The 14534-nt window shown below is 40.3% G+C and overlaps 1 protein-coding gene across 11 annotated transcripts in view; it reads right to left on the bottom strand.

Moving 5' to 3' along the window:
• Window positions 1–9660: 9660 nt before the first annotated feature.
• Window positions 9661–14534, bottom strand: part of LOC118389837 (phosphatidylinositol-binding clathrin assembly protein-like) — a 59338-nt gene continuing 54464 nt past the window's right edge. For 10 of the 11 annotated variants that reach the window (XM_035779718.2, XM_052529632.1, XM_052529633.1 and 7 more), the window contains 2 exons: window positions 13813–13916; window positions 9661–12848 (listed from right to left, as the gene is read on the bottom strand). In XM_035779718.2, coding sequence (XP_035635611.1) covers window positions 13824–13916 — 93 coding nt within the window. In that variant the 3' untranslated portion in view covers window positions 9661–12848; window positions 13813–13823. The remainder of the gene's footprint in view (window positions 12849–13812; window positions 13917–14534) is intronic. The other variant, XM_052529634.1, reaches the window with a different exon arrangement.

Below are 14534 nucleotides of genomic sequence, written 5' to 3'. Positions count from 1 at the left end.
CTTGGAGGGCAAAATAAAACCACCTTGCATTTCTGTCTGTAACATTCCTAATTTGCTGCTGAAACATGTCCCAGAAATGTGTATATTTACAGTACCATGTCTGTACTTTCTCACATTTTCCATTTAAACAATGATGCCAGGTATACCAAAACGATACACAACACAGAGTTCCATCTCCAAGTTTTAATGTGGAAAAAAAGACAAATTGCAACAGAATCACTTAGGACAAATCACAGAAATCACAATATGTTAAATCTTCAATCTGCAGTTGCTACATCCATTTTTTAAAACTTTTAAATGAATAATATACATGGTATGTGGTGTGGATTTCAAGAAGACAATCGAGAGATGCTCAGCTATATTGAATTAATCAATACTGATAACATATCAGAGTTAGTGGAAATGTGGTCATAATTCGTGCTAAAGGGGTAATCCTACAGATTCTCATCTTTCAATGAGACATTAATTTGAATTAGATCAGATAAGGGTGTTATAACTGTTGCCAAATAATGACATTAACATACAGTACATTGCTATGAATGTGACAGTAGAGTGACTACCAGGTCTTGAATCCAGGCCACCAGCACCAACTACAGGCACCCTAACCGCTGTCCCAATGACACATATTTCCAGGGTATGTGCTTATTGGGCCAGTATAGTTAAGCCCTGTCCAGAAGAAACCCGAAACCCTTCTCCCTAGACAGTTGTGTGGGTCTGAAACAACTTGATAGGTGTAAGCAATGGGTGTGAATGCACTTTAAAAGTACATCAATGCTCTGTTAAAAGTAAAGGACAGAAAATATTTTATTGATCATATTGATTCAGGAGAATCATTAAAACAGGTTAATATGCCTTACAAACATTATACAGAAGGCCCTTAAATTGTTGAAATAAGTCAATCACATCAATGATGAGAGAATAGTCAGATTAACTGATACCTTACACAGACATGGTGGCAAAGCAGGTAGATCAGAGTACTGTGATCAGAGAGGCTGTAAATTAAAATCCCAAGTGACAATGTTGAATAATAATTACTGATTAATTGAACATGCAATGTAATCATGTACAGTACCAGTGAAAAGTCAGGACACACCTACTCATTAAAGGGTTTTTATTTATTTTCTACATTGTAGAATAATAGTGAAAACATCAGAACGATGAAATAACACATATGGGATCATGCAGTAACCAACAAAGTGACTTTTTACTTTTATTTCTTATTATTACTCTTATTTTTTAAAACTGCATTGTTGGTTAGGGGCTCGTAAGTAAGCATTTGACTGTAAAGTCTACACCTGTTGTATTCGGCGCATGTGACTAATGACATGTTATTTGATTTGAACAAGGTTTTCCAGGAAACACAGCTTGGCGCCTGCTACAGTACCAGGTATTGTACTTCAACCGGTATATTCTTACTCGTGTGATGGGAAACCTAGAATTGATAGGGGCATAAATTAACAGGTCAGAACCTATTGGCATAACAAGTCAAATGTAGGCTAAGGTTTTGGGGTGGAGGGTTAATGGCTGTAAAGGAGGGTCGACCCTGGTTCAAGTCCATCCCTCACTAGTTGAATAAGAAAAGATGCGACCTTATCAGCATATTTGTAGAGAAAGATTGCCTTAGGGCTAGCTAAATCTAACTCTGTTAATTAACATTTGGCTGAGGGGAGGAGGTGGCGATGCAGACACTATATCGCCCGCTAATACAGAACTACTAAAGGCCCAGTGTATTGCTTTAGTGAAAAAAATATGTTCAATATTTTTTTATTCTGATTTTTCAGCACCCCTACTTCCCGAGGCTATGCTTATGTCCGTTTACCAAGCTAGCTGCAGGGTTGGGTAGATTACTTTCTAAATGTAATCTGTTACAGTTACTAGTTACCTGTCCAAAATTGTAATCAGTAACATAATTTTGGGATTACCCGAACTCAGTAACATAATCGGATTACATTCAGTTACTTTTAGATTACTTTCCCCTTAAGAGGCATTAGAAGAAGACAAAAAATGTAGCTTACCAATTGAATGACATCTATTGAAGGATAAATCAATGTTAAAGATTACATAGCTGGCAATATATGGACGTTACATTTTACTTTATGGGTTGGTTATGTAGGCTTCTATGAACAGCAGTTTTCAGTTCTTTCCACAGATTCTCGATTGGATTCAGGTCTGGACTTTGACTTGGCCATTCTAACACCTGGATATGTTTATTTTTGAACCATTCCATTGTAGATTTTGCTTTATGTTTTCAATCATTGTCTTGTTGGAAGACAAATCTCCGTCCCAGTCTCAGGTCTTTTGCAGACTCCATCAGATTTTCTTCCAGAATGGTCCTGTATTTGGCTCAATCCATCTTCCCATCAATTCTATCCATCTTCCCTGTCCCTGCTGAAGAAAAGCAGGCCCAAACCATGATGCTGCCACCACCATGTTTGACAGGGGGGATGGTGTGTTCAGGGTGATTAGCTGTGCTGCTTTTACGCCAAACATAACATTTTGCATTGTTGCCAAAAAGTTCAATTTTGGTTTCATCTGACCAGAGCACCTTCTTCCACATGTTTGGTGTGTCTCCCAGGTGGCTTGTGGCAAACTTTAAACAACACTTTTTATCAATATCTTTAAGAAATGTCTTTCTTCTTGCCACTCTTCCATAAAGGCCAGATTTGTGCAATATACGACTGATTGTTGTCCTATGGACAGAGTCTCCCACCTCAGCTGTAGATCTCTGCAGTTCATCCAGAGTGATCATGGGCCTCTTGGCTGCATCTCTGATCAGTCTTCTCCTTGTATGAGCTGAAAGTTTAGAGGGACGGCCAGGTCTTGGTAGATTTGCAGTGGTCTGATACTCCTTCCATTTCAATATTATCGCTTGCACAGTGCTCCTTGGGATGTTTAAAGCTTGGGAAATCTTTTTGTATCCAAATCCGGCTTTAAACTTCTTCACAACAGTATCTCGGACCTGCTTGGTGTGTTCCTTGTTCGTCATGATGCTCTCTGTGCTTTTAACGGACCTCTGAGACTATCACAGTGCAGGTGCATTTATACGGAGACTTGATTACACACAGGTGGATTGTATTTATCATCATTAGTCATTTAGGTCAACATTGGATCATTCAGAGATCCTCACTGAACTTCTGGAGAGAGTTTGCTGCACTGAAAGTAAAGGGTCTGAATACTTTTGCACGCCCAATTTTTCAGTTTTTGATTTGTTAAAAAAGTTTGAAATATCCAATAAATGTCGTTCCACTTCATGATTGTGTCCCACTTGTTGTTGATTCTTCACAAAAAAATACAGTTTTATATCTTTATGTTTGAAGCCTGAAATGTGGCAAAAGGTCCCAAAGTTCAAGGGGGCCGAATACTTTCAGCAAGGCACTGTATATTTTTTTGCAAACATCCTTTCTGAATTTAAAATTAATACTCAAAGTAATCATCTCATTTTTCAAAAGTATCTGTAATGTGATTATATTTATTTGCTGGTTACGTAACGGATTACAGCTACCGTTTTTTTTGCAACCCCTTACATGTATCGGATTACATGTACTCCGTTACTCCCCAACCCTGGCTAGCTGCGATCTGAATTGAAAATTCTTATTGTAAAGCCTTATTTTTATGATCCATTAGCTACAGTTGAAGTCGGAAGTTTACATACACCTTAGCCAAATACATTTAAACTCAGTTCTTCACTATTTTCAACATTTAATCCTAGTAAAAATTCCCTGTTTTAGGTCAGTTAGGATCACCACTTTATTTTAAGAATGTGAAATGTCAGAATAATAGTAGAGATAATGATTTATTTCAGCTTTTATTTCTTTCATCATGTTCCCAGTGGGTAAGAAGTTTACATTCACTCAATTAGTATTTGGTAGCATTGCCTTTAAATGGATTAACGTGGGTCAAACATGACAGGTAGCCTTCCACAAGCTTCACACAATATGTTGGGTGAATTTTGGCCCATTCCTCCTGACACAGCTGGTGTAATTGCGTCAGGTTTGTAGGCCTCCTTGCTCGCACACGCTTTTTCAGTTCTGCCCACACATTTTCTACAGGATTGAGGTCAGGGCTTTGTGATGGCCACTCCAATACCTTGACTTTGTTGTCCTTAAGCCATTTTGCCACAACTTTGGAAGTATGCTTGGGGTCATTGTCCATTTGGAAGACCCATTTGCGACCAAGCTTTAAATTCCTGACTGATGTCTTGAGATGTTGCTTCAATATATCCACATAATTCCCCCTTCCTCATGATGCCTTCTATTTTGTGAAGTGCACCAGTCTCTTCTGCAGCAAAGCACCCCCACAACATGATGCTGCCACCCCCATGCTTCATGGTTGGGATGGTGTTCTTCAGCTTGCAAGAATCCCCCTTTTTCCTCCAAACATAACAATGGTCATTATGGCCAAACAGTTCTATTTTCGTTTCTTCAGACCAGAGGACATTTCTCCAAAAAGTACGATCTTTATCCCCATGTGCAGTTGTAAACCTTAGTCTTGGTTTTCTATGGCGGTTTTGGAGCAGTGGCTTCTTCCTTGCTGAGAGGCCTTTCAGGTTATGACGGAATAGGACTCGTTTTACTGTGGATATAGATACTTTTTCCTCCAGCAGCTTCACAAGGTTCTTTGCTGTTGTTCTGGGATTGATTTGCACTTATCGCACCAAAGTATGTTCATCTCTACGAGACAAAACGCTTCTCCTTCCTGAGCAGTATGACGGCTGCGTGGTCCCATGGTGTTTATACTTGCGTACTATTTTTTTGTACAGAAAAATGTGGTACTTACAGGCATTTGGAAATTGCTCCTAAGGATGAACCAGACTGGCGGTCTGCAATTTTTTTCTGAGGTCTTGGCTGATTTCTTTTGATTTTCCTATGATGTCAAGCAAAGAGGCACTGAGTTTGAAGGTAGGCCTTGAAAAACATCCACGGGTACACCTCCAATTGACTCAAATGATGTCAATTAGCCTATCAGAAGTTTCTAAAGCCATGACATAATTTTCTGGAATTTTCCAAGCTGTTTAAAGGCACAGTCAACTTAATGTATGTAAACTTCTGACCCACTGGAATTGTGATACAGTGAATTATAAGTGAAATAATCTGTAATTATTTTCTGTAAACAATTGTTGGAAAAATGACTTGTGTCATGCACAAAGTAGATGTCCTAACCGACTTACCAAAACTATGGTTTGTTAACAAGAAATTTGTGGAGTGGTTGAAAAACAAGTTTTAATGATTCCAACCTAAGTGTATGTAAACTTCAGACTTCAACTGTATTAGAAAAGAATGCTTCAGAAATGCACAAGGTATGTTAACTCTAGCTAGCTAGATACAGAGTATTTGTCTTAGAAATAGACAGATAAATGAAGGCTCTGGCTACATATAGCTAGAGGTTTTGAGCACCAGAACATGACATAGACTCCAACCACACATTCCCAGACTATGACTTTGTGTGGTATTTAGACTCAAAGTGAAGAGAAAGGAAATACAAGAGTTCTAGGTCAGTCAACTCGAGGCAACAAAAAAAAGTGAAGATTTGCAAATGTGAATTCACATGGTCTGTACTCATTTTCCATTCCCTAAATCAAGGTATTATGGAAGCAGGCTAAGGAACAGGAAAGGAAGCCGGAGCAGAGAGAGGTGGTAAACAGAGAGCTGATGGAGAAACCTTTGAAGCAGAACTTGGAGCTGGTCTGCAGACAGGAGAAAGACCTGACAGGAAGCCTCTACTAGGCTCTGCAGTAGGATATTATAACAATCATCAAGCGTCCTGTCAATAACTGTTTTTGACCATTCACCGTTACTCCCAACCTAGAATATTACATTTCCCAATAATGTGTAATGAATGTGCAATATTAATGTAACATGAATGTTACTAAATTAATATGTAAATTGTTTGTCCCTGTGTGTGTGAAAGAGCTGCACGCTGAAGTCAGCTGTCCAGAGCAATGGAAGATACCTAGTCAGTTGTACAACTGAAATGTGTCTTCCACAATTATCAGAGTGGTGCAGAAATCAGAGAGGTGCAGGAGCTGCCTTAATCGTCATTGACGTCATCGGCACCCGGGGGACAGTGGGTTAACTCCCTTGCTCAGGGGCAGACAGCTTGGAGATTCGATCCAGCAACCTTTCGGTTACTGGCCCAATGCTCCTACCCTAGGATTAATGAGCAAGACAGCTAACTGTCCAAAATAACTTTGTTTTTGTTAAATATAGATTTAAAATAAAAGGTATTATTAACTGAACATCAACAACAAATATACAATATTTGTTTTAATGAAACAGAAAATCATCAGTTACATGTGGCTGTTTATAAAAGTTAACTGTTTGAGCATTGCCTGGACGACCTGCAAATCTCAACACAACTATTCACCCACATTCAGATAGATGGCCATATGTCCTGATATATTGGCAGCATTAAGGGATAGGCTACTATCTCTATCTTTTCACTGTCTGTCACATTGTGTGACATGACATGTCATGTTAGACTGAAACTGGATAGCCTGGTCCCAGATCAGTTTGTTTTGTATAGCCAACTCCTATGGTCAATGTCGTGCCATTTTTAGGCAAGACAGCCCAAACAGATCTGGGACCAGGCAATCAATTCTATGCAATGCTATACTATTCATACACTCACCTGTGGTAAACAGCGCTCTCCTTTCTTTCCACCTGTGGTCTCACTCATCTCTCTGCTGTCCTGTCCACAGAAACGTCTTCCTGACTCAAGCGGAAGGACTGGTACCCTCTGACTCCACAGAACAGGAGATCATCATGAAGAAGAATGCTCAGCTTGGTCCACCATCAGGGGATGACAATGTTTTTTATATTTTATTATTATTTGACAAATCCGTGTACAAATGGAAACAAAAATCTGAACTAAAAGTACCAGTTACAATGAAATAATTAAATATGAATTATTACAAGTTAACAAAACACAGTTAATATACAAAACAAAGCTATCTTTAACTGTTTAGCAGGCGAACCAATGCTGGGATGGCACTGCAATGATCCCTAAAAGTGATGACATTTGTCCAATGATGCCAGTAGTGTTGCTCCTTGACTCGAAGAAGGGAAGAGCACAAGAGGGACAGAGTAGTGACTCCTTGTGACTTTTGGAGTTTGTCTGTGCAACAGTTGCTGCCACTGTATTGACAAGCATATAGCATAAATATAAACATGTTAGCCTTTCTGAAATACACTTACAAGTTTCTTTATCATCTGATATTGCAAATTCATCTGTGGAGTAGTGCCCAGATGATACAAATTTAAATGATCACAATCGTCTGAAAAAATAATATGAATATTGATAATGATCAATGCACAATTTCACATTTGAAATGGGAAGCATAGCGGATGGGCAAACAGAAATACACCTGATAATTTTTGATCCACGATTAAACTATTTTTTTAAAAATGACAACGACAATTGTCCTCTGATTGTTTTACTAACCAATCTGACCATAAGTGGGCACCAGTGTGGGAACGGGAAGCCACTGAGTCACACCACCCTTCCCAAGAGTATTTGGCAACACTCATTTCCCTCGGAGACAGCATGACCTCTCAGCTAAACTCAAGATAAAAACTTAAACCAACAATGGCTACCACCAGTACATTCCTCTCTTGGAAAATTGTGCTTTCATTTACTGAGCTTCTAATTATTTTCGACACCGAAACCCTAAACATTTTTTTCTCCATGTTGGGTACTGTACGGGCTTTTTTTCAGTCAATAATTAATGTAATTTGAACCCCCTCCCTCCTTCCCATTTCTAATGATTTTCAAGGTTCCCACCAGACAGGGTAAGCAACAGCCCCGTATCTCCCCTCCACCCAGCAACGGAAGCATAGCAGGCTCAGAAGCAGGCCAAAGAGCTGGAGAGGGATGAAAGGATCGGCAGCTGCAGCGAGGCAGCCCACAGTCCTACAGAGGACCTCAGTGTGCTACTCTACGGCAGCCAGACCCACCTGCAGGCTAGACCCCATTAGGTCCTCCTCGGGCCATTCTTGTGTTCAACACATCAACTGGAGTCAAAATATAATTGATGTCTAGACGTCTATGGGCGTATCTCAATAATCATATGGTTTCCTCTACTTGCTTTTCCTCCATTTTCTTAGTAGACAAAGTCCAATAGAAATATAAAGCTGTGCTGGCAGCCTCCAGTGTCATCTGTCTATGGATATATAGGTCAGCCTCAGCTGAGGGGCAGCACAAGCTGAATATTACTTTGTTGCTTGGGTTGGGCGTTCCTTATGCGTGCCGCTAAATTGGGTTGGGGGACCGAGTGAAGCAGCGGTCTAAGGCACTGCATTGCGGTGCTCGAGGCATCACTACAGACCTGGGTTTGATCCCAAGCTGTATCACAACCGGCCGTGATCGGGAGTCCCATAGGGCGGTGCACAATTGGCCCAGCTTCATGAAGGTTTGGTCAGGGTAGGCCGTCATTGTAAATAAGAATTTGTTCTTAACTGACTTGCCTAGTTAAATAAAGGTTAAAAATCACTCCTGAATCACTTGTGATAACATTTCATTTGGGAATTTCATTTTACCACAGTATTGACGAGAACATGATTTCAGTACGTGCTAAAACAAAGTCATGAATGTGACATAGAACTTGGCTATCCTTTAACAAATATGCCATTCATTTTAGACTCAGAAGGTATTGAATCAGACATTCAGCTCTTTATTGAATCCTCCCCCCATAAAAAGTCCAAGGCACAGAGGCTATGGAGAGTGAAGGGAGGGACGGGTGGAGAGAGAGCCTTAGGGATTGCCTCTGTGCCACTTCCATTTGGCAGTGGACACAATTGGGAAAGAGTAGCAATCTGAGAGTAACAATGTCTTTCCTTGTTACGATGGGAAATCGCAGGCCAAACAGGATGCATCTCTTATATGGGACTACTTCTCCCCTTCTTTCTCTCTCCCCACTTGGTGCTGTCCAGCAGGGATACATGCACCTGGGACCTCTGGAGCAGAAGCTGAGTGTGGTGGGCCCTTCCCCATCCAAGACCCCGGCTCCGGGGATGCTCCAGGCTCCTGAGAACTAGCCCCTAACTGCCCACATCATTTTATTTATTTATTAACCTTTATTTAACTAGGCAAGTCAGTTAAGAACAAATTCTTATTTACAATGACAGCCTAGGAACAGTGGGTTAACTGCCTTGTTCAGGGGCAGAACAACATATTTGACCTTGTCAGCTCAGAGATTCGATCTAGCAACCTTTCAGTTACTGGCCCAATGCTCTAACCACTAGGCTACCTTCCGCTACCGGCTACCTATCATCCACAAGAGGTTCAAGTTGCCAGGCCAAAGCATGGATACACACACACACTTTTGTAAATCTAGCATTGGCCTCATGTTGGCATCAGAGACATGTATTCCCATTAAACATGCAATGATACTACAAAGCAAGGATCCGGGAATGTTTTCTTAAACAAATATGCCACATGATGCTTCACAGGGTTAAATCAGCCCTGGTTATAACCTGGGGGGAATTAGAGCAATTTATTAGTCTCCCTCATAAAACCCATCTACTTCATTTGGCCACTTGTGTCATGACCTGTATGTAATACAGTGGATTACAATTCATTATTATCCATCATCCATTCACATACACCCACACAAGCTCAAGAAAATGGGGCAAAATACTATGTGAAAAAAATAAAAAAATAAAACCCACTGGAAACTGCACTTTATTGGAAAATCAACCAAAAGTCTGCATACATCAATTTATTTATATTTAATATAAACAAAAATATACTCTGCAGGGACAATGCAGTAAATATTTGATGAATAGAATGACCTTCAGGTTCTGACCATCCTGCACATATCCTTTCCCTCATGGGATAGGCTCTCTTCTATACACACACACACACACACACACACACAAAGCACCGATCAACAGTGTTCCATTTCTCCCTGCTTAACTGGACCTTTCTGCCCACTTACCAGATATGGGATCAAATACTAATTTCACACTTTCTGTGCTTGATTGAGCTCGTCTGGCTTAATGGACCAATTGAATCGTCCCAAAACTGCTAACACAGCATATCTGGCACTCTAGACAGGCTAAAGCAAACAAAGTATTTAAAAGATGTCCAATAGTAGTTAAACCCAGGTCTGCCACTTACACAGAGCTGACCTTCCAGTGACACAATCATAGCTTTTCTCCCTGCCTCCTGTGAAGATCACCACCCTCTTTCCCCCAATCCCAGTGCTGGTCTACAGTGCCTTGCGAAAGTATTCGGCCCCCTTGAACTTTGCGACCTTTTGCCACATTTCAGGCTTCAAACATAAAGATATAAAACTGTATTTTTTTGTGAAGAATCAACAACAAGTGGGACACAATCATGAAGTGGAACGACATTTATTGGATATTTCAAACTAAAAAAAAAAGCAAAAACTGAAAAATTGGGCGTGCAAAATTATTCAGCCCCTTTACTTTCAGTGCAGCAAACTCTCTCCATAAGTTCAGTGAGGATCTCTGAATGATCCAATGTTGACCTAAATGACTAATGATGATAAATACAATCCACCTGTGTGTAATCAAGTCTCCGTATAAATGCACCTGCACTGTGATAGTCTCAGAGGTCCGTTAAAAGCTCAGAGAGCATCATGAAGAACAAGGAACACACCAGGCAGGTCCGAGATACTGTTGTGAAGAAGTTTAAAGCCGGATTTGGATACAAAAAGACTTCCCAAGCTTTAAACATCCCAAGGAGCACTGTGCAAGCGATAATATTGAAATGGAAGGAGTATCAGACCACTGCAAATCTACCAAGACCTGGCCGTCCCTCTAAACTTTCAGCTCATACAAGGAGAAGACTGATCAGAGATGCAGCCAAGAGGCCCATGATCACTCTGGATGAACTGCAGAGATCTACAGCTGAGGTGGGAGACTCTGTCCATAGGACAACAATCAGTCGTATATTGCACAAATCTGGCCTTTATGGAAGAGTGGCAAGAAGAAAGCCATTTCTTAAAGATATCCATAAAAAGTGCCATTTAAAGTTTGCCACAAGCCACCTGGGAGACACACCAAACATGTGGAAGAAGGTGCTCTGGTCAGATGAAACCAAAATTGAACTTTTTGGCAACAATGCAAAACGTTATGTTTGGCGTAAAAGCAGCACAGCTCATCAACCTGAACACACCATCCCCACTGTCAAACATGGTGGTGGCAGCATCATGGTTTGGGCCTGTTTCTCTTCAGCAGGGACAGGGAAGATGGTTAAAATTGATGGAGCCAAATACAGGACCATTCTGGAAGAAAACCTGATGGAGTCTGCAAAAGACCTGAGACTGGGACGGAGATTTGTCTTCCAACAAGACAATGATCCAAAACATAAAGCAATATCTACAATGGAATGGTTCAAAAATAAATATATCCAGGTGTTAGAATGGCCAAGTCAAAGTCCAGACCTGAATCCAATCGAGAATCTGTGGAAAGAACTGAAAACTGCTGTTCACAAATGCTCTCCAACCAACCTCACTGAGCTCGAGCTGTTTTGCAAGGAGGAATGGGAAAAAATTTCAGTCTCTCGATGTGCAAAACTGATAGAGACATACCCCAAGCGACTTACAGCTGTAATCGCAGCAAAAGGTAGAGCTACAAAGTATTAACTTAAGGGGGCTGAATAATTTTGCACGCCCAATTTTTCAGTTTTTGATTTGTTAAAAAAGTTTGAAATATCCAATAAATGTCGTTCCACTTCATGATTGTGTCTCACTTGTTGTTGATTCTTCACAAAAAATACAGTTTTATATCTTTATGTTTGAAGCCTGAAATGTGGCAAAAGGTCGCAAAGTTCAAGGGGGCCGAATACTTTCGCAAGGCACTGTATGTAAAGATGGCCCCGAGCCTCAAGGACACACTGCACATTCAGGTTGGAAAGGCAGCCTTGTAAAATAAACGACATGCCAAGCATAAAGCATAAATGCGGATCCATCTCAATGCAATGTCGCCGAATCACAAATGTAGTGCTTTGCTAGTGCGTGAAAATGTTCCCTTGCAAAAAAAGAAAAAAGACCCTAGCTCACAGAATTGACTGTATTGAATGAATACCCTTGTTTGACGTCCATATCACCCCTTATACATGGAGGGTTGTAACTTTGAGCCACAAAGAACTGTGCTTGACATGCCAGTTCAGTGATTAGAGCTAAACTGTCTGTTGACAGTCAGTTACATTTTTTCATCTTTATATGAACTATTTTTTACTCTGTCACTCTCAAACTCCAATCATACAATCAATCATAACCATGTATAAACCTGAATACCTCCCACAAGGAAGAGTTCAATGACATTATTATTATCCCCCCCACCCACCCCATTTCCTCCATGGGTAATTATAAATAAATACTAACAATACACAAGGAATGTCTACTGCAAATGTAATAAAACTTTTTTGAAAGAAAAAATATTGAAATCATGGTATAAAACAGAGGTTAGCGTTACTAATCAGTGATGGTTAAATGAGATAATGCACGATTGATCACCCCAAGAACATCAAGCTCTGTGTGATAACCCACTATTTTTTATACATAACAGCAAAAAGTCAAATTATCTCCCTTTCCACACCCATGTTTATCTTTTACAGAAGACAAATGGGATAAGTGATCCCTGTAGAGGGGTCACACACTTTTTCTCATAAGACAAATTACAAAATGGGATCCTTGTCCTACGTATACTTGACACGTCTTGGACATGGCTTCCTCCCCTTGATTCCTTCAAGTCCTTTCTTTTTTGGGCTGATATTCTCAACGATGAGTAAAAACAGAATTTTACTTGAAAGTGAAAGTTTAGCTGCTTCTTGGTTTGCCTTCAGAGGACAAAAGCCTCCCTTTCAGGTTACATGAACTGCATCTGTAGAGAGAAAGAAATGCCATGCTGAATACAGTCACTAAGACGGGTTATCATTCAAAGCATTTGTTTTAGAAAATGTTTATGCCAAACATTCATACTCCTTGCTTTCCTTGATAACAAACCAAACTCTTTCACAAACATAGGTCAGAATACAAAAAAAAAAAAAATGGATTGTAAAAAAAAACACAGGTGTTCTCAGCTGTGTGTTTGATTTGCACAGCAGTGTCCATAATGGAGGGCATTGACACTGATTCAGGAATCCCCAGTCCCGTGTCATGACCTGTTGAGTGGTCCCCCGGCATACAACAGGACTGACTATTCTTTCATCCAAAATGCCCTCCATCCAGGACATACTGCTGGCCAAATCCAACACACCTGAAACTGCAGTGCAGAACAATCTATTGAATTCCTGCCTCATTTAGATTTAATTTGATGCAAATGTGCTGTATGCAAACAAAAAATTTGAAATTTAAACATACAGTCCACTCTGGAGAAAATAATCAACATATTTAGCAGTCTACATTTGACTTAACTGTGTTAAAAAACATTTGTATTCTTACATTTTTTAAACAGTGTCATTTAACAGTCAACTTCCACAACATAATTTATGCAAATGTCGATTTGATATTTGATGCAAACCAAATGGGGCTGTGTTTTAAAATAAATGTTTCAAAGGTTAGTCAAGTGATAGATATGGTTTAATAACAGTACTACTTTTATTACACTGTCAAAATGTCACATGGACCAATGTACTTTTTGAAAAGTGTTGTTTCGCAGTCTCGGTCAGACTTCCGTGCAGACATGCAAGGCATCTTACATGTGACTATAAAGGGAATGACTGAGCCAGTGTTAGTTGTTGAAGCACAAATAAATCAACAAACTCACTGTGCACATGGCAAGCGGAGCAAAAGTTTGCAGATATGAGCATGCAGCACACACGCCAAGACGCACACAGGACATGTACCTAAAGATGTTCTACAAGAAATCCTTGAGAGAGAGCTGTGCAAAGGGGTCCTTTCCTGGCGCTCTGAGAGGACTCTGACTGGAGGGACTAGAAGCTGCCGAGGACTAGTTCAGAGAGAATGACAGGGTCAGGGGAATGGAGGAACAGCTAAAGAGGGAAAAAGAAATGGGAGGAGGGGAAAACCTAGCTACAGATATGAAGGGAGTAGAATGGAGAGAACAAGGTCAGGTCCAGAGTGTAGCTGCCTAACATGTTCAGTGTGGAGGTAAAACCTTACAACTCTTGACATGAGGACAGCAGATCAGAGTATCGTGTCAGAACAGATACCCTGCTTCCCCAAAATATATTCTCCTAAGGTCGCTACCATTATGATTTAGAGCCTACTGAAGAGATGAAATGGGGATGAGGGTGTACATATCCATAGAGACTTACAGTAGTGAGTGCATGCATACATTTTCACAATATCACTGAAATGGCATGAGGGTGAATGTGGAAGCGCATTTTGAATAGAAGTCCCAAAACACAGAATTCCAATTGCCCTCCGGAATAGAATTCTTTATGCCACATTACATCATTTAACAGTGATATATGGAATACCTATGTGTGTGTATTCCAATACCACTTTTATGGAGAATGGGTTGTGGTGCTGGATGCTTCCTGCCCACAGATTTTTCCATACATACAACAGGCAGACCACCTCAATGGGGGTTAATTTGGCCACA

This window comes from Oncorhynchus keta, chromosome 11 (genome assembly GCF_023373465.1).
Source record: "Oncorhynchus keta strain PuntledgeMale-10-30-2019 chromosome 11, Oket_V2, whole genome shotgun sequence".
Classification (NCBI taxonomy): domain Eukaryota; kingdom Metazoa; phylum Chordata; class Actinopteri; order Salmoniformes; family Salmonidae; genus Oncorhynchus; species Oncorhynchus keta.
This window is presented reverse-complemented; position numbering and strand designations above follow the sequence as displayed.